The 19,796-nt window shown below is 49.6% G+C and overlaps 7 protein-coding genes across 7 annotated transcripts; 6 read left to right on the top strand and 1 right to left on the bottom strand.

Moving 5' to 3' along the window:
• Window positions 1-753: 753 nt before the first annotated feature.
• HO133_010590 (uncharacterized protein) lies at window positions 754-1,536 on the top strand (the record flags this gene model as incomplete). The annotated part of the gene is made up of 2 exons (XM_037301442.1): window positions 754-1,085; window positions 1,347-1,536. The coding sequence occupies 2 exons, from the start codon at window positions 754-756 to the stop codon at window positions 1,534-1,536; spliced, it is 522 nt and encodes a 173-aa protein (XP_037153076.1).
• A 216-nt stretch (window positions 1,537-1,752) lies between these two features.
• On the top strand, window positions 1,753-3,598 carry HO133_010591 (uncharacterized protein; the record flags this gene model as incomplete). The annotated part of the gene is made up of 3 exons (XM_037301443.1): window positions 1,753-2,047; window positions 2,222-2,624; window positions 3,298-3,598. 3 exons carry the CDS (start codon window positions 1,753-1,755, stop codon window positions 3,596-3,598), a joined length of 999 nt encoding a protein of 332 aa, XP_037153077.1.
• Window positions 3,599-7,252: 3,654 nt separating this feature from the next.
• Window positions 7,253-8,702, top strand: HO133_010592 (uncharacterized protein; the record flags this gene model as incomplete). The annotated part of the gene is made up of 4 exons (XM_037301444.1): window positions 7,253-7,396; window positions 7,451-7,515; window positions 7,566-8,044; window positions 8,098-8,702. 4 exons carry the CDS (start codon window positions 7,253-7,255, stop codon window positions 8,700-8,702), a joined length of 1,293 nt encoding a protein of 430 aa, XP_037153078.1.
• A 374-nt stretch (window positions 8,703-9,076) lies between these two features.
• On the top strand, window positions 9,077-9,809 carry HO133_010593 (uncharacterized protein; the record flags this gene model as incomplete). Its single annotated transcript, XM_037301445.1, has 4 exons — window positions 9,077-9,187; window positions 9,234-9,503; window positions 9,552-9,622; window positions 9,692-9,809. 4 exons carry the CDS (start codon window positions 9,077-9,079, stop codon window positions 9,807-9,809), a joined length of 570 nt encoding a protein of 189 aa, XP_037153079.1.
• Window positions 9,810-11,967: 2,158 nt separating this feature from the next.
• On the bottom strand, window positions 11,968-12,672 carry HO133_010594 (uncharacterized protein; the record flags this gene model as incomplete). The annotated part of the gene is made up of 1 exon (XM_037301446.1): window positions 11,968-12,672. One exon carries the CDS (start codon window positions 12,670-12,672, stop codon window positions 11,968-11,970), a length of 705 nt encoding a protein of 234 aa, XP_037153080.1.
• A 453-nt stretch (window positions 12,673-13,125) lies between these two features.
• HO133_010595 (uncharacterized protein) lies at window positions 13,126-13,462 on the top strand (the record flags this gene model as incomplete). The annotated part of the gene is made up of 2 exons (XM_037301447.1): window positions 13,126-13,152; window positions 13,223-13,462. 2 exons carry the CDS (start codon window positions 13,126-13,128, stop codon window positions 13,460-13,462), a joined length of 267 nt encoding a protein of 88 aa, XP_037153081.1.
• Window positions 13,463-16,566: 3,104 nt separating this feature from the next.
• Window positions 16,567-19,443, top strand: HO133_010596 (uncharacterized protein; the record flags this gene model as incomplete). The annotated part of the gene is made up of 3 exons (XM_037301448.1): window positions 16,567-16,946; window positions 17,128-18,483; window positions 18,549-19,443. The coding sequence occupies 3 exons, from the start codon at window positions 16,567-16,569 to the stop codon at window positions 19,441-19,443; spliced, it is 2,631 nt and encodes an 876-aa protein (XP_037153082.1).
• Between the last annotated feature and the right edge of the window lie 353 nt (window positions 19,444-19,796).

The following is a 19,796-nucleotide window of genomic DNA, read 5'->3' on the forward strand; positions in this document are numbered from 1 at the left end:
GGAGAAGAGAGGGTGATGCAGGCATTGGTCTTGAGCTTGAGGTTGTGTTTGTCGTAGATGTGTTCAAGCTCCTCAAGGCAATGCACCACCGACGGCATGACATTGAGCCACGAAGTTGGGAGGGTTGAGGAAATTACTGGAGAGTTGCATGGCAGATGTCAGAAGTAGAATGTAGAGCTCGTTAACTAGGTCGAATCTTACGGTTTCAATGGCTTAAAATTCAGCGATTACCTGCATTTCTGAATTGACTCATTGCACCCGTAAAGTAAACAGTCATTCCATTGTTCACTTTCACTTAATTCTCGGATTTTGGATTTCTTTGAAAATTTTATCACTTTACATGTTCTAAGCACAAGGCTCCAAAGCCCATGTTGATTTTCAACTTTCGGATTGGGCAGCTAATCATGTGTAAGATAACTACGTCGCCGTACACACAGGCTTTGCGATTGCGACGAGGAAGTAAAGAAGTGTTGCGCAGTGAGTGAAGCGGATAAAGTGATATCTTCTGATCTAATCGAAGCTAACCCCCAAAGGGAAAGTCAGGGTTTCAACATGATCAACCCGTAGCCTTGCTAACGTGTGGGATAGTCGGGCTGACAGACGGGATCACACGAGCTCCCATCATCTTTGGGAGACATGTCCCGTCTACCTCCGATGATTGCTCTTGTCTTCTCTTGTCCTGATCAAATGGTGCTGGACTCATTCATTAATCTAGCCAATACGCATTGAACCCCCAAAAAGGTGTCTGGCAGCATGGTCCTCCAAGCTCTGGCTGCGCTCAGCCTTGCAAAATCTGTGATCAATGTTGTTGATTTTGCTGCCGAAGTGATCTCGAAAGGCAATGAGTACTGCAAAAGCAGCGAAGGAATTCTGCCAGAGAACACCGAGCTCCAAGCCATTACCGACAACTTTGCCCGTCTGAACAAAGGTCTACGGGGTCCACGGATTGCTCTCAAAACAGCAGCGGAGCAACCAGACGAGAAGGGAGCACTTCAGCTTTCAAAAGACGAGAAAGTCCTTCAGCTTGTTGCTCAGAAATGCGAAGCAATTGCTATTGGATTAGCAACGGCTCTCGATCGCCTCAGGTGCTCAAATCCTGACCGAAAATGGAAGAGCTTTCGTCAGGCATTGAAGGCGCAATGAGGCAAAGGAAATATTGAAGAGACTCTGGGGAGACTTTGATTAGCTCGAGAAGATCTCGTTCTCCACCTCCTACTTGTGATAATCGATCGATGACTGTATCAATTTTCCTCGTAGTAACCACCAGTCGTTGGAGACACACGAGTTGAAGAGGGACAACAAATGCTTGGAAAGAAGGATACTTGACGCTATACGTGAATGAAAAGAAAGGCCTTGGGACAGATCATCCACTTGTCGGCAATCCTAGACAAAGCCCCAAGATCAGCAAGACACGAATTCTTAGAAGAGTGGCAAGTCAAATATCAGGGTGAGGTGATGAGGGGTTCGGGGAAACTTCCAGAGACAGCAAGCGATGACAAGTATCAAAGGATCAAAAATCTTATGTACACAGCTTAGATTTCCCGCAATTCCATGAACGTCATGCAACGATCGCGAGAGCACATTCAGAGCAACCTTCAACTGGGCTTTCGAAAACCATGCCTCTGGGCCAGGCAAATCAACCCTCATGAGGTACCTGTACGGTGATTGTCGTACCAAACATCTCCTACGACACTGCGCTGGCCAGAAAATTGGCCATCGCGGGCTGTTTCTTTTTGGATTCATGGGACTGAGATGCAGAAGTCACAGACAGGCCTGCTTCAGTCTCTGCTTGTCGACATCTTAACACAAGCCCCAGAGCTGATAGAAGCAGTCAATCCCTGGGGCTGGCAGTCATACAATTTAGGAGCATTGAGCCTTGCGCCGTGGACAAACAAGGAATTACTGGATGTTTTCCATAATCTAATTCAGACGGCACAATGTTCTGCACAAATATGCTTCTTTGTTGATGGGTTCGATGAGTTTGAAGGAGATGACGCAGCTCGCATCGACCTTCTTCAATTAAATTTCGGATTCGCCAAATGTCAAGGTCCGTGGCTCGAGCCGCCCTTGGCTCGTTTTTGAGGATGTCTTCCAGGCTGGTCCGTGTCTACGCCTTCAGCAGTTGCCTTACAAAGACATCAATAATTATGTTCAAGCCGAATTGGTGGATAATCCACGATTCGTGAAGCTCAAGAGCAGGAATCATATTGGCTGCGCTGAGCTTGTTTCGATATCGTCGACAAGGCAGACGGGGTATTCCTCTGTGTTTTTCTGGTCGTACGAGATCGCTTGGAGGGCCTTCGGAATGAGGATGGAGTCGGTGACTTGCAGAGGAGGCTCAAACAGATACCCAGTGATCTTGAACACTACTTTGCGCACACGATGGGTACGCTGGATAAGTTCTACTTTGAGCAAGCAGATCAGCTATTCCAGACAGCCCTGAAAGCAAAAGAGCATACAACGTCACTCATGACATACTCCTTCGCCCACGGGGAAGAACTGGATTGGGCAACCTGGGCTAGTGTCGAGGTGATATCTGAGCCTGAGTTCAGATTTCTGACAGATACGCATCTATTGAACGATGCCTCAATAGCTGCTGCAAAGGGCTTTTTGAAGTTCATCAGGTACCCGGCAACCGTCTCATTTTCAGTCGTCGGGTAGACTTCTTGCACGGAACTATTAGGGATTATCTCCGAAGTGATAACCTGCGGCACATCTTGGGAATCTCTAGATACGAAGCGTTCGATGTCAATCTGATCTTTTGCAAGTCACTACTTACCCAAGTTTAATTCCTGAAAGACGCAAGAAATGATGCAGAGTTGTTCAAAATGCTATTATATTCTTTTCTCACCCATGCTCGGGAAGTTGAACTCCATACAAACAAGGCTCCGACTGCATTGCTTGACGAGCTTGATCAATCCGCGAGATCTTTGTTTGAAAGGTTCTTGACGCTTTCTCCAGATTATTGGTGGACGGATTACATTCCCGCCGAAGGCAGTGCGGCGGACTGGTGGATACCTCGGAAAAAATGGAGGAATACATTCCTTTCTTTCGTATTCCGGCTGGGTTTCCGACTTTATGCTATAGAAAAATTCTCCGAGAATCCCCGACTGGTAGACGCAGCAAGGACGTCCGCTGCTAGATTACGCTTTGCGTCCAGATTTAAACGGAGAGATCAACACGAGAACCATCCCGGATGCCGAGCTGTTGATTCTCCTGTTAAAGCAAGGAGCCAATCCCAATGAATCCTTCGGTCATCTTACAGTCTGGGGCCATTTTCTGATCCTTCTTTCTCAGATATAAAGACGACCTACGAGACACGGAGAATCTTGAGCCATGGTCGCAAGCAACGTCTTTGCTGATCGAGCACGGCGCGCAAGCGAGGCCTCTGGTGTTTGGACGTGAAGGCACCGGTCTACAAGAGGATGATCAGCTGTACCCCTCACCGCTAGAAACCATTCGGTCAGAGTTAGGCGGAACCGAAACCGGTAAAATCGTGGATATGTTGCAGGAGCCTGAAATAACAAAGCAGGAGCAGCCTAATCGCAAGGGTTGGCGCAATTTTGTCAGTAATCTCGTCTGCTTTGGAGATCGCTAGTATACTTGGGAGATGATAGCATTTGTTATTGTTGGGCAGTAGGTTGCTTTGAGGTCTCCGAGTCTTCGAGTTTCTGCTTACGGTTTGATTTGTGTCTTGATTCATACTTTCGATCTAGCAAACAGTGGGCGACACCTTAACTTAGGAGCAATCCTAGAGCCGCGAAGGCAGTCATGATTTCCCAGATCATTTTGAAAGCGGAGCTGTATGCTTGCATCAACTGCTTATAGTCCGAAGAGGCCTTCGGCAATTTCTCAAGCACTGCCACGTAGCCCTCCGCATTACGAGCAATCGAGGCCAGGGGTCCAGCGTCCCTCAAGTGCAAGGCCAGTGTGTTCTGAAAAGCTGTGCCGCCAATCGCTACAGCCATGACGTATCACAGAATTCTCAGATATGCACACATTGCTGCAGCGTACGCCACGTCTTCGGTTCTGGCCATGGCCTGAGTACCGAAAATCAAAGGTGAAAGAACAGCACCATGTGCTATTCTAAGTACGATCAAGAGACGATCAAGAGACAAATCCATGCAGGGACCGAAGTGTTTTCATCAAAGAGTAATGAGAAGTCCATTAGACAAAACAAGGAGTAGCCAATCGGCCCACAGCGCCAATCTGAATCTCCCTATTCTCGTCATGAGAAGGCCGACTATAATGTGGGTAGAAACACTGTTATGGAAAGTGCGAAAAGGGCGAGGCCAGTGGTGGTGGGTGAGTAGCCCTTTACTGCCTCAAAGTGAGATGGGACGTAGTAAATTGCCCAATAAAGCTTATTGGGCCAGATCAGTGGAAAGAGTATGGACGAAGCGGCAGAGTCTAACTCACCAATAAGCCCTGTAGCAACGCACAGGCGTACGTCAAGACAGCGGACCTGCTGTTGATAATCCCAGCCTTAAAAGGGGGGCCCAAACTTCCCATGAAAGCGCTGCCAACATCCCCACTGCACCCAGAGCACGTGGCACCATGGTTCGCAAACTTCTCCAGGAGAATTGCACACCACCCCAGGTAATAGCAAGCAGAAAGCACGTTATGCCTCTGACCGAACGTGCGCCGCCAAGCCAATCGACCCGAGATATCTTGTGTTTGAGCGAAACGTTTTCGGTATTTAAACGAACGCTGAAGGAAATCAACGCAAGTCCAAAACCACAACATGGAAAATTAAGATCAAAAATCCACCGCCACGTCATATGTTGTACAACAAGACCGCCGATTAACGGTCCTGTAATTGTAAGGAGAACATAGGCAAGAGATATCAATGTGTTATATTTCGGTGGTTGACGAAGAGACACGATATCCGTCAATATCACAAGCGTCAAAACAACGATACCGCCTCCACCGACGCCGCGAACCGTTCATCCAACGACCAACTCGGTGATGGCGTTGGAGATACGGCGTAGTACCTTGCCAATTGTGAAGAGCAGTAGGCACGAGGGAAGCGAAATACGGCGGCCGAAGATGTCTGAGAGGGTCGCGGGGAAGGGCTGAAGGACGGCATTTGCGAGGAGGAAAGCGGTGTCGGCCTAGAAGATGGAGGTGGATGTTCCGTGCAGGTGGGAGGCCAGTGCCTGTTGAGTTGGTCAGAGAGAACGCTTTGCTTCGGTGGTAGCGATGCGCCCGGGGAGTACGGGGACCAGGATTGTGGAATCTATCGCCGCCATGAGTGAGATAATGATTAGTGCAATAAGTATGAGTCGTTCTTGTTTGCTCGCTCTCCATTATCTCGGAGATTTGTCTACAACAGGACAGACTTCAGGCATCTTGATGGTAGCCGGCGACTCATCTTTAGCGTTAATTTGTCCGACTCTGCAACGAGTGAGGTCGAACGGCGAAAGTCTCATAGCTAGAATCAAACCTGGGAGGACTGAAAGGTATGCACTTCCACAAGTTGGAGTACATTGTTGACCGCGAAAGAGAGGACCCAATGCGAAAAGTGATAAAGTGGCGCTTCTATTCCGAGCAGGCTCAGCCAGCTACCTACTTGTATCATGCAGAACGCGGGCGTTCGGAAATATCCTTTTTGGATTATTAATAGAGCAGTTTGGGCCATTAAGCTGCCTTTCCAGGCCCATTACCAACTTGCTACCGGTTAGACTGAACGTAGCCCAGCAATGTATTCTGTTCCTTTTTCTTTTTCAAACAACCGAGCCAAAGAGTGAGCCTTAGACTAATGAGGTAGATGTTGGGGGTTAAAGATCGATAGCACGCGATGTGTGAATCGACTTACTACTACATCGCTCGAATTCGCTCAGGTGGTGTCGACATTATCAGCGTTGCGCTGAAAGTCGCTGGAAGTATTCAGCAACTTTGAATGGCCCTTAATCCGCAGCAGAGGATCATAGATGCGATCACCCCTCCCACCGAAGATTTCCGCGAGATAATGTTAGCCTGCATTGAAAATTCATGCGAATCTTCTTCCCCTCATCTGGCGTGCATATTTTCCCACTTTCTTCTAGAGTAAACGAAATGCCCCACAAAGTTCCAACAGAGCTATGCTCCCCTAATACCAGAAGCCTTGAAATTGTATTGGCAACATCTTGCTCTCTTCACTACGATTCTTGTGGGGACAAATGATGGAGACGTTGACCTACGAGAGGCGAGACACAGCCACGCTTACATTCATGGCAACCCTCCATGGGCTGACCTTCCACGAACAGAAGGACAGAATACAATCCGATAGTAAGGACCCATTCGCTCGCTTGCAGCTGAGGGCTGTCGCTGACCATCAACTCGTATTCCAAAGCGTTTCCCACGTGTGTTTGATCTGAAATGTATCAAAAAGATGTACTTCCGCATGTTTAAAAGCGGTAAGGAATTATCAAACAACAAAGTCGATTAGATGATTAGATGATTGCCAAGGTAAGGAAGGAACAGCTGGATGTTATCAAACTCAATTAATCATCAAAGCCTACCCCACTTACCATTGTGTAGTACCCAATAGGCCTGGGTGTTCAGGATGTCTTTGTCACCTTTCTTATGGCTTCCCAGGGAGACTTAAGCACAAGAATCTCGATGTCGACAAAGCCTTCTACTTAGTGATCAGTCCTCGATTTAACAGAGCTCGTAAGACGTGTGAATAGTGCCGAAAGGAGGGGGACGCAAAGATCACATACCTGCAGAAGCCAAAGCTATGAACGAGTGGTACATTTTCCAAATCGATGGGTTTCGAGATGATTGTTTCGGCCTCGTTTTTCTATGATTCAGGTCCATAGGTAGAACCTCCTCATTGGTGGGCAAAACAGTGCCCTGCAGACTAAGCTCATTTTGGAATAGCTTATCTATTCCGAATGTCAGTGACAGACCGAGGCGACCATGAAGACAAAAAAGAAAAGCATGCAGGCGGGCATACTCTGGTCTATATACACGAAATAGGCCGGAGGTCAACCCCCTATTCGTAAATTCATCCGATTTTGGTGGCCTTTGCCGAGAACTCTGGTGGTTCTGAGGGGAGTTTTCCGCTCGGCTTCGCCGGTACTCCACCAGTACGCAACGCTGGAATCGACACGGACTTACTTTCTGATAAGGCATGATGCCGCCCATTCACTCTCTGCGAGCGTTGCGCAGCGCCACGGTTCTCGGTCCTCTACGCTCTCTAGCACTCCGCCGCTTCCATGCCACTCCGGCTTGCAGCACCGACGGGGTATATAAGGACTTGACCAACATGCGTGTAAGAACGCCATGGATCGAAGCTTTGGAAAAGCAGAGAAAGGAGGGGTTTGATCCGACCAAGCCGTCAAGCACACCCGCGACTCCACCAGACCGCGATCTCACGCCCAAGAAGATGTCAGATAGCTTCCATCGAGTCGTACGTGCAATATATCAAACCTGGAATTTTGACTGGCTGACTGATTCAGGCTAGGTTATACCACTAGCCCAAGATCCATGGCTACTAGACAATTACCTCAATTCGAACGGCCATATCAGGTGTGCTTCAATGGGCGTTGGAAACGGTTCTCATGCTAAGACAATACAAGACTCGGAACAATCTTCATGGATCTCGATGCCCTCTCTGGAGTCATTGCATACAAGCACACAGGAGAATCCGTCACAACCGTCACAGCTGCTGTTGATAGAATCACGATTAATCATCCCTTGAAGGAGCTATGCGATCTTGAACTGTCCGGTCAGGTCACCTATGCAACAGGGAGGAGTAGCATGGAAATATCTCTACAAGTGGCCAAAGCCCCAGAAAAAGGTGCTAAAGTCCATAAAGAAGATGTCCTGATGACGTGTGCCTTCACTATGGTGTCATTAGATCCGTCTACTAAGAAGCCGGTTGCAATAAGTCCTATTAAACTAGAGACAGAAGAAGAGAAGCGGCTATTTGAGTTGGGCCAGAAGAATTCGACTGGAAAGAAAGCCCTCGCCAAGAGGACTTTGCGTAAACAGGCGCCCAACGAGGAAGAGAGTGAGTTAATTCATGCGATGTGGCTCAAGCAGCTAGAATATCATGGCAAGTTTTATCACCACCATGACTTTCACGCCCACCCTAATTCGTCTACATAGACCCCAACATCTCAACCCGAAAACCCGAGAACGTAATCTACATGGACAAAACCCGCCAGCAATCATCGCAGATCATGCAGCCTCAATACCGTAACCGGCACAATTTCATGATCTTCGGAGGTTTCCTGCTCAAACAGACTTTCGAGCTCGCTTTCTGCTGTGCGGCTGCATGTTCTCATTCGCGGCCGACTTTTGTCAGCTTAGATCCCAGCACTTTTGAGAACCCAGTGCCGGTTGGTAGCGTGCTCTACTTGACGGCGATCGTAGCATATACAGATCCGCCGCTTGTGACGACAAATATTGCAGGCGATGGCGTTGAAGATACGGCAGAGGGTCCCGGAGAGAGATATACAAGAGTGCAAATTCGCATAGACAGCAAGGTAAGGAATGTGGAGCACGGAGAAACGAAGCCGACGGGCCAATTCAACTACACGTTCTTGGTAGAGAGAAATATCCGTGTTATGCCTTCAACGTATTCGGAATTTATGATTTGGGTTGATGCGCGGAGAAGAGCAGAGAGTGTAAAGGCTAGCATTGAGGGGCTAGAGCCTGGAAGGTTAAGAAATGGGACGGATGATGGGAGGAGTTTGAGGGTTACTGAGTAAAGCCGACACGAAGGGAGCTCTGGGGTGTACATATGTGATGTTTTACGGTACAATGCAGAGGACCTCGGCAATTTCTTGCCTCAAATTACGCGTTTTTCTGGGCGACTGCCTCTGTAGCTACTGAGGACTCGGCTTCTCTTGCAAGTCGCTCCCCAAGGTATTTCCTCAATATCAGCTCTCAGTAGTTGCCAGCTTAGGGCTCATGGCTTGATTTAGATAAAAAAAAAAAAAAAAAAAAAAAAAAAAAAAAAAAAAATTTTTTAAATGGCTAGAGCTCCGGCTCTCGAATCCTCCGAAGTGCTCCCGCCGTTTGATTCAACCTCTTGTCAAGCGGAGCCATTCCCTTCTGCCGCGCGCAGGCTGACAAGGTCACAATGGCTCTCGTCAATGTTTGGCATCTTCGAAGAGTTGCAGAGGCATCAGCTAAGCCGTGCGACATCTGTTACAAGCCAACCACGAGCGTCCTAATCACTCCAGACAACAAGGTATGACTAGTTCATCTTCTTTTCTGGTCAACTGACAAGCGAGTAGGACTACTTCTATATCTGCCCAGGACACCTGAAAGACCGTGGCTTTTGTACTCCTGTTATTGATGAAGCAGAATTAGCTGCTAAGAGAAAGAAGGAGGAAATGGATCGTGAGATTGAGCTTATCAAAAAAGAATACGAGGACAAGATGAAAAGGAAGAAGAGCAAAGTTAAGAAAGGAGAAGACAAGGACAAGGACAAAGAGAAGGGAAAGGACGATGAGAGCAAAGATGATGTTGATGATGAGAAGGCAGAGAAAGAGAAAGATGCCAAGGTAGATCGGCGTATATTTAGAAGTAGTCACTGCTGACCCCAACTCAAGATCAAAGCAATTACGAATAAAGAGCCATCGTCAACTGCGGATGACATCCCTCGAATCTATACTCTTCAGAAGTATGATTACTTGCTGCCTCTAGGCCGAGGTTGGTAATTTTGTCACGCTAGTAATCTGACATGATGCAGGGTATTCTATCAGAAGAGGCTTGATCGTATTCGAAACGCAGAGCTTGCCAAGAGAAACCGAGAGCGTCTTAAAAGTCCTACTTTGTTTCCGTCTGTTCCCGCTGGCAATCTCGGATGACACTCTCATACACAATCCTTCCCCAATATCCCGCTGATCGATCACAACTGTGATGCATCATTACGTACACTTCTCAGTTGAGAGTGACGAAGATATTTTGGATTTGTTAGTCGTCGTACTTCAAGACCTGGTGAGAACCGCCCCTTCACGGTCCGATTCCTTCATCCGGATAAAGACCCGACGAGAACGGCGCGTGATTCAGATTTACTGGGCGGATCAAAGCTTAGGTCCGGGAACCCCTGCAGATGACGCCCAGAGACTAGGGATCCGACGCTGCGTACAGCTTACACGAGATGACTCACTTCTCCAGTCCGATAGATGAACTCTGATCACTGGGTGGTGGTGACAAAGATGTTCTAGGGCGGTGTGCAGCACTGCTTGAAATGAGTGGCCGACAGTGAAGCCTCGTCTCAGCTTGGAGAGTACAGGCCAGGGCCAAGTCTGTGCACGACGAGGCGTTGTTCTGTTGCAGCGCGTCTGGCCCACTCTGGAAGCTATCAAGGAGTCTAAAGGAGATTGTCGTACCAGCCGGTGTAGTGAAGCGGTCAAGAGCCCAGGAGAACTGCCTCTTCCCGTTCCATTAGTCTGAGTTTGCTAAAGCGAATGATATCTCAATGCGTTGATAAGAGCCAAGGGCCCAATCGCAACCAATAGCAGCCAACTGACATGAGTCAATTATTGACGTGATTCGAATTACTCAATAGCCAGCCACGGCCCTGCTCACCAGCTAAACCAGGTCCAGGACAACTTTATTTCGTGCTTCGAACGGCTCTGCTGGAGTTATATTGCAGCTCGTTGAACATCTCTGTACTAATGACTAACATTTCATCGGCCCATATATCATGCGGCTAAGAAGACGGTGGGCGAAAAATTCGGATATTTCGCCACCCGCCGACCAATCGGATTGCGAATTTGGGTTGCCTCCTTTTGTATACATCTTCTCTTTCGACGACCGCGGCGGCAGCCTGTCCCTCGGTTTATGAGACGCTACGAATAGCGGTGAGTCTGTTGTGGTCATTATCGTCATCGTGCAGCACCGACCCCACAGAATTTTTAGAATCGTGGAACACGCTCTTCTTCATCAACAGCCAACGATGCAACCTACATCCAGGGTACCAAGTGGCGGCCTTACTCCGCTGCCGTGAGGTACTATTGAGGCGCCGCAACGGCCTCCTCAGCGTTTGGCCCCAACTTAGTTCAGGGGTACATGCACGATAACTTTTGAGGCTCACTGATCCACTTGAGACTTAAGCTCGTCTCAGCACAAGGCATTGAGCCTGACAGCGACGAGAATGATTGGCGGCTCTTTTCGAGTTTGGCAGAGTGGGTCCAATTATCGATATTGCGAGCATAGCCGGATCAGCTTCATACCGTCCGCATCTGGACCCTTTCGGTGATTCTCGGACAGCTCGAGTGGGCGCAAGGCCACGAACTACCGCTCCAGCTTTCTCTTGTGCCGTGCTTGGCTTCCACCACGGCAACTAGCCAGACACTGAGGCTTTACGTCACTCGTACCTCCTTTTTCCCCCCCCCCCTTTTCCGAGGCTCTGGACGCCGCCGAAGCGTCATTGGAACGCCAGAGGCTCAAATGCTGCCCTACTTGCATGGTCACCCGTCAATTATCCGGCCACTTGGCCAGTGCGAGACCTGGTTTCCATACGGAGAATCCTGGTCATGCCCACATTGATCGAGATCACCTCACATGGACCGATACTCCCGTAAGCACTAGTCTACTCAGAAGCGGTTTTCCGAAGTCCCGCTGGAGCATGTACACGTTGAGCACTTGCTCAGTGCAGCCGTATCTAGCTGTGCTGAACCATTGTACATGAAGCCAATGGCCTCTAATGAAACCCCGTTCGGATACTCGGCGTTTCAGAAGCGGTCAACCTCTGGCGAGACAGAATTGTCTTGCCTTGCACTGGAATTCGAGTAAATACGCTTGGTAATTCTGCCTGGGAACCATCTTTTAGCGACTTGGGCAATGAGGTTGTTCGCCGAATTATTGGAGGACTATGCAGAAGGGCGCCGCGAACGTTCGATGTTGAGTCTGAGAAAAAGACCATGGATTTCAAAACATTCATCTACCACTTTACCTAACGAACTCTAGTCAACGCACATCCAGTCAAACTATCTACAACAACTGGACCATGACAATCACCTAAATCTTCCCTCCTCCTATTCCAGCCCTAGGCCTCTCCCTAACCTCATCGATCCTCCCTCTCCCCAGCGTCATCCCCGGCACCACCCACTCCCCACAACTACACTTCATCCCCTGCCACGCATACCTCCCCACACTCTGTCCGCATTTCTGATTCGGACACTCCAGTCTCCCTTCCAGCTTCCCTTGCTCGAGCTCCGGCCGCATCCATGAGAGGGGAGTGAGATGAAGATGGGCGCACGGTTGAGAGGTAGCCGGTCGTTTGGGGTTATGGGGGACAAGATAGACGGATGTGGCGAGCGGAGTACGGCAGCGCCTGCAGCGATACGATGTTGTTGGCTCTGAAGGATATCCACTCGATTTTAGGTTGGCAGGGCCTTCTTCAGCGGCCAAATTCATCGGCATTGCGTTTCCCTCATCACCAAAACGGAGCTCGCTGACTTCAGGTGCAACGCCAGCGGCCACACTTGCTTCCACAGTCCTCTGGTACAGCCAGCGCTGGTAAAGAGGGTGGTTGTCGAGCGCTTCTTGGGTGGCAGGACATCCCATGTTGTGGTAGAGAGAGAGCTGTTCCATGAAGCCGGAATTTGGTTCTGCGAAGTCTCGGGATTGCCGTATGAGGTCAAGGGCGGATTGAGGATTAAGTTGGGGGTTCTGCGAGAGCAAATACGCGATTAGAAGGGCTGTCGAGCGGGATTTGCCCATTGCGCTGCGGGTGGAACATGTCAGTGATGATCATAGTGGATTGGTACACTCGCTTCGGGAAGACAGGGGAAGGTGGGAGAAGCAGAACCAGTGAGAAAGAAGCGTAGAGAACGTAAAGTTAGAACAGCTCATGCCGGATGGAAAGGCATGATAACATAAAAATGCTCAAGCATCTGAATGTGTGACTACTGCATTTTCAATGGGAGAGCGACGCTCCGCAGAACGTATGAAAACGCAAGACAGCATCGAATTCCTCTTTCCACCCAATGCAAATAATGGTAGTAGAGATACTCCCCAAAAACATTGTCAAGCGGTGGCGCTGGGCATCTTCATCGCCGATTTCCAACAGTCCTTTGACCCATTCACACATCGTCCATACGTGCCTCGGTAAAGCGCTACATGTGGGGCTCCCCGTAGATGATCGGAGGACGGCGACAGGACCTTTTTGAGACCATGGACATGGACTTCGGAGTCGGCAGCGTTTGTGGAAAGAGAGACATCGGAATGGCCGGAAAGGCCAACGCACGTATGTGGCGTAATGGTTATACAGTACGAGATGAAAAATATTCTTTCGGCTCTTGCGTCGCTCGCGAGATATCACGATGCGGAGGAGCTATCTGACCTACCAATGAACCAGTACACCTCCTCCGGCGTCGAGGCCTTGCTGGATGAAGGCATTGCTGGTGGGGAAATGCTCAATGATGTTCTCGTCTTCCACGTCGTCGACCTCGACGACATGGTGGTTGAAATTCACGAAGAGATGATCATCGAGAGGCAACCTCAGCACTGATAGGACATGTGTGATGTTGGCCTTGTTCAAGGCCTCTTTGCGCCGTAAGGAGAATATTCTGTTGTCGGGGCGTTAGCTCGGGATTCGGGTCGCCTCTTGTACATTGTGCAGAGTATATATTCACCCCCCTATGTAGAGATGTGCGTCTCCCGGGATCCGGTCCAAGGACATAGATAATAATGCAGGCTTTGGGTGAGAAGGCGAATGAGAGATGTTGGGTTCACTTTTAGAGTACTGTAGTCGATTGTTGGTGCATGGGAAATTTTCAATTTTGAGAATACTACGGAGAGTAAAGGCTTGATTCATGCTTCTTGGCCACCTGGCTCAGGGATCGTCAACATTTCATACCTAAGGTACCCCCAGTTACTCCAATAAGACTACTTTTCATTTTAACGCATTATCTCTCTTCTGCCCTTCTGCCCAAGGTTGCCACTAGCATTTCTTTCAGCTATCTTCACCTCATGCATCTCCCACCACTCTACCTACGGTGGCGGGCTTCATTCACTTGTCACTACTTGATCCTTTTGACCCCGCTCCTGTACGTATACACAATCATAATATTTACCGGTAGTCCCATGTGGCATTTGCTGGTTGTCAGGTGCTGTCAAGCATTTGAGGGGTTTTGAGCACCAATGATTCAGACCAAGTAAGGCCAGGGCAGCGCCTTACGGGGGGCATGAAACGTGGCCAACGTGTCTCACCGTGATTCCCGCGTCTAGAGGGAGGTCCAATTGGTGAATTGAGCCTTGCCGTCTGATACCACCAGTAGGGCTGGTGGCAATGCGGGATTACCGCCAACCATTCAATTATTTTTAATCGAATGTTGGTTCGCACAAATCTTTTGGGATTTTCATCTCCGCTCGCAGTCTCACTTTACGAGTAGTCCGGGACAATAACACGATAATATCCCATGTCTTGAATGGCAAGGCACAATAATCAGGGCCCTTCCACTCCCCCGGTGACGACTTCGGCAGGCTTCTCGACTTGTAGATCGGTCGGATTGATTGGTCAATGGACCTCAACATCCTGCATCATTACTTCCTTCCCCGTCATTTGGCTCGCATGAACCAGCACATCATGATCCTAGTGGATCCTGGTGGGTTACACCACATCATGCATCGTTGACAGGACAGAGTGAAAAAAAGACCAAGAATCGTGTTACGCCTGCCACAGAGACATCGTATCTGCTTTTCGGTAGTCACTTTAAAGTCTTGGTTTGTATAGATGTCGCAAGGTTCGTGACTGGCAGCTCTCATCGCTTCCTGGGGGGTTTCTCGTATTGTTCCTATCTAGAAGAAACGTCGACTCGTCCCAAAGGATCCTTCGGGGCTCCTCTACCGCACTAGTCACCTTCTACAAACAGTCAATGGACCGAAAACCTCCCAAACACACTACATCTCTCACAACTCCCAATACTTCACTTATTTCGCTCGTGTCGTTGTCTCCCTTTGTGCTTGGCTTTGTTCGAAATGCAATCAAAGGGAACGAGATTTCCAATGTCGTCACCTTCCATCGTCGGCATACTTCGAAACCTGGTTTCCAAACTGTGCAACGTTGGTAGGCGACCGGGGTCTTTATGACTATCCTTCACCGATCCCTGATGTTCATTGAGGGGTTGGATAACGTAGAGCAATTGAGTACGAAAGGATAATACTGCAGCTCCCTACGCTCTAGCCTAAGGATCGAGGCCTTTTGAAGAAAAACCGCTAGGGCATGCTTATGCATATGTGCGGGATACTACCAAGGACCCACCCTCCGCTCGAAGAACTCTGATCTTAAGACCCTAGAACGACTGTGCCTCCGGGTAGTCTTCGGGGCATCGCTAAGGTAGGGCAATGTTACGAGAGGCTGACCGAGATATCATCTATGCAGATTGCAGGAGAAGATATAGGCTGATGTCAGCGCTTTTTCTGGAAGAAGCAAGGCTTCCCTCTCAACCCCCCCTGGCTTCTGACCGTGCCATTCGTGCATACAAGCGCACTTGTTCTCTTCTAGCGTAGGAATGGTACCGCGATAATAGCACCAGTCGTCTTTTTCTCACACACAGCTTCACCAGATCCTTCATGCTTCACCGTATATTGTCATGTCCGTGCTCTGTATTATGTAGATCACACGAGGCAAAGAGTCCCTCTTTTATCTAAGGCAGAGTTCTAATACCGAATGCTACCTAGGCCCCAGAAATGCAGATCTATGATTCAGACATTACTGACAACGGTCCCCTCTTCTGCATGTGGTATGCATTATGAAGTTTTGGTAGCATGCAGCAATCCTTTAGCTGCCACCTTGTAGGGCTGCGCAAGGCGGCTTCCGCCCAGAGACGATCCGTTACCCACATTCTCATCTTTACCTGGACCCTTTCCGTGATAGCGTTTGACCAGGATTCCCCTTGCTGAAGAGCTTTTTAGGTACATCCAAAGCTTGAGGATTTAGGGGTCATAGGGTACCGCTAAGTCGCGCACACCCCGATCCTCAAGGTGGGAAAAAGTTCTTGGTCTAAGAACAAAAGCAAGCGACCCCTCCGAGCCCTCTACCTTAGGGCAGGAAGTCAAGCTGAAAGGTACTCTAGGTAGCCCTACGGCTGACATACCCCGAAAGACCCAAAAAACTTATTATTTGACCGATGTCCCACCCCGCTTCCTTGCCCAAGGTTTCGGCTCTGGCACAGAGCTTTACCAAACAACATGTGCTAGCATTTGCTGGAACAAGAGGTCAAGGAAGGCAACTTATGCCAGAGTCCTCCCAACCTCCATCTCCTACGTCTTCTGCCATTCTCACTGGCCGTCAGTTGTCCTTGAAGTTTTTATCCTGCATAGTTTGCACTTGGTCGGTGTTGCCGCGCGATCTGGTTGGATAAACCTTTTTTTTTGTGCCATTCACTTGTACCCATTCCACTCGACGCTTGCCATTGCCACCAATATCGGAGCCACACTTAATCGCCCATAGACCTGAAGCGCCTTACGACCGTTTACGATAGCATTGTTCTTTCAGCGTGGCAATTAACGCCCTTTATGGATTTTACGCGTGTTACGTCGCCTCCTTCAATTCGAGTACATGATCATAATGCCCACCATGGACGGAGGCGGTCAACCAGTCGGTCTGGAGCGATGCCGTTTTCACGAGCCCCTGTCCCACTGGCAATACCTAATGCGAGATTCGACCTTGCTCCACCTCCACTTCCTCCTCCGAGAAATACCGATATCACTGCTGGCAGTGATCCAGGATGGGCTTGGGGAAACGATCCTAAGGGGGGGAATTTTGGAAAGGCGAGAGAGTCTCTCAGGCCAATCTCGAATTTTCCGAAGAGTTGGGGTAAAAATATGGAGGAAGATAGGCCATTGGACCCGCCAGAATTTAGGCGACGAGAAAGCTCGACTTCAACCGTCAGGTCGCCGGCAGAAACGAGCAGGGGATTCGATTTTGCAAGACATCAGGATGAAGGATACTATAGTCTCTCGGGACCGAGACCCAGTGCCATGAGCCAGCAGTCAGTATATACATGTTCATTTTCGGTTTTCTTTGCAAGCCATCGTGCCATCACGAAAGGCAAGCGGCCCGTCACTGGAGGGTGTACTTTCACTCGTCCACGGCTTGCACTGCCCTCAGTTTACCTGGCCTTCAGCGTCTTGTGCCCGGATTCGCATTAGCTAATAGGTACACGATCTCAGATTGCATGGGGAAAGACAACTACAACAAAAGAACTTTGAAAACTCATCCCAAGCGTATGACAACAAATTGCTATCCAAGATTGGCAAGCCGAAGACACCGCCTCGTAACGCATCACTGGGCAGTATCGAAAGTTCACCAACTTCGAATCTTTCATTCCATCAACAACAACAACAACAACAAAGTGGAAGGCATCCAAATCAGCTTCGATCTTTGTCCTTTCCACACTCTTCATACTCGAACAGTGCATACTCGGATCCTCCGATCAAGAAAGAACCTTCGAGTGGATACGGCGATAGTCCTCGATCAAGACCGGTCTCTCCAGGTCTGAATCTGTCCACCACCAGCGCACATAGCTCCATGGACTGGCGAAGCCCGCCATCGTCGGCGCACGACTCTGATCAGCAGCCATACTACCCACAGCGATTTCCTTCTTCGACCAATGTACTGCGACAGCAAAAGTCTCGCCGTTCAACGAGTGGCTCGCTGCTCTCAAGTTACGATGAGTCAGCAGGAAACTCTATGAATTATACCGCTAGTACCGTTAGCGAACGTCCTAGCCCGTTAAAACGCGAAAGCTATGACCAGCCTAATTTTTTCGAACCAGACTCGGCAGATCCTACTTTTCCCATGGAAGATTCAGTTCGCAAACTCCGCCTTGAAGACCGTCCACCACTTATTAGTAGCAATCCTGACTCTCTATCATACTACTACAAACATTCAAATCCATCACTCCATACGTCGCGTTCACGTCCAGGCATGAAGCGCAAGCCTTCTCAGTCCCCGCCTCCGGACCCTGCGCATGAGGCTAATGCTTCATTCGCTGCCGTGGGGGGAAATAACACGGACCTTCATCAGCGCAACACCTCAACACCACAACATCCCAGCCATCGGGTGTCTCCGCTAGGACGGCAATTTGCACAAAATCAAGGTTCCTTCTCATCACAATCGTCAACGGGTCCTCGCAACAACTCATACGCGTCCTCTGCAGGATTATCGGTCGCGAGCAGTATCACAACCCTCGACCAACACTCACCTGGCATTTCACCTTCCTCCGATCAGCAACAGCAACAGCAACAGCAACAGCTCCTCTACCAACAACACAGCGGTCAAGATTCACCCTACGTTACCTCGCTTCCAATGAATCAAGCTCCTCGAAACACTCGCGACACTCGGCCCCAGCAACAGTATTCACAAGCTCCTCTCGAAACTCATCCGACTCCACCTGTCGACCAGAAACCACAGAATCCTCAAAATCAACGAAAGAACAACGCGCCGCCCAACATGCAGCCGCCGTCTTTCATATGTGGATGCTGTCCTAAGAAGCCGAAAAAGTTCGACACACTGGAAGAATTGAGGTAAGCTGTCGCGACCCCCCCCCCCGAAACCCCCTGCAGGTGGCTGATCATTGCCCTCACTTCAGGGTACACGAATCTGAAAAGCAGTACTCATGCATGTACTGCCCCAATCGGTTCAAGAATAAAAACGAAGCCGAGCGTCACCAGAATTCTCTTCACCTCCGGAAACACTCCTGGTCTTGTGCCACCCTCAACAACAGTTTCGATAGCGCATTCTACCCTTCCACTAATATACCACCAGCCGACAACAGTTCTTCCCCGTCTCAGCCTCCACCCCCACCCACCTCTCTCACTCCATTCGATACTTGCGGCTACTGTGGGCAACAGTTTCCCAATGAGCCAGCACCTGACTGGGAAGCACGTGGTGCGCATCTCAACGGTGTACATAAGTTCGGCGAATGCAACCAATCCAAGAAATTCTTTCGTGCCGACCATTTCCGCCAGCATCTGAAGCATAGTCATGCTGGCACAAGTGGAAAATGGACGAATATGCTGGAGACGGCTTGCATGAGGGATGAGCCCCCCCCTACCCCCCAGGACAACAATGCACCGCAGTCGCAGGGAGCTCCTGTCGCAAATATGGGTATGGGCCCGACCAACATGGGCCCAGGAAATATGGGCCAAGGAAACATGGGCCAGGATATGGGTCAGAACATGGGCCAAGCAAACATGGGACAAGGACCGATGGGTCAAGCCAATATGGGGCAAGTAAACATGGGACAAGATGGCATGGGACAGGGTGAGATGGGCCAAGGCGGCATGGGCCAGAATATGGTCCAGCCAAAATATGAACCGCTCGACATGAGCAACATAGACCCGAACATCGGCATGCAACAAATGGGCAACATGGGCCCGATGCCAAACATGGGGACCATGGGAGCAGCTCCTGCGCGTGGGATGGGCATGCAAGGAGGCCAGATGCGCAGTGAGCGGATCGATGAGATGCCTCAGGAGATGTAGAGCTCGTCCCTCTGCACTCAATGTATTGGCTTCGGTGGTTTCGACGGACACTTCGCCTCTCCATCAATTCGACTCATCACAGAGTACGGTTGACGTTGACGCAGGCGCGTCTGGAGCTTCGGGTAGGGCTCGAATCAGTGGTCTGATAGGGCTGTTGATGCGTCCTCGTAAGGCCAAGGGTCGTAGGGCTCGTCGCATTACAGTGGAACTTGCGTATTGTTCGTCATCTACTTTCCGTCCGGCTTTCAACTTCATCTTCGATTCTCAAAAGGCAAGGTGCTCCTGCGACATTGAACGACCACGCCATGGGCTCCGTCGACTTGATACCCCCCATATTCCTTAATGCTCACCAC

The sequence above is a fragment of the Letharia lupina genome, assembly GCF_014066315.1.
Source record: "Letharia lupina isolate WasteWater1 chromosome Unknown contig_9, whole genome shotgun sequence".
Taxonomy (NCBI): domain Eukaryota; kingdom Fungi; phylum Ascomycota; class Lecanoromycetes; order Lecanorales; family Parmeliaceae; genus Letharia; species Letharia lupina.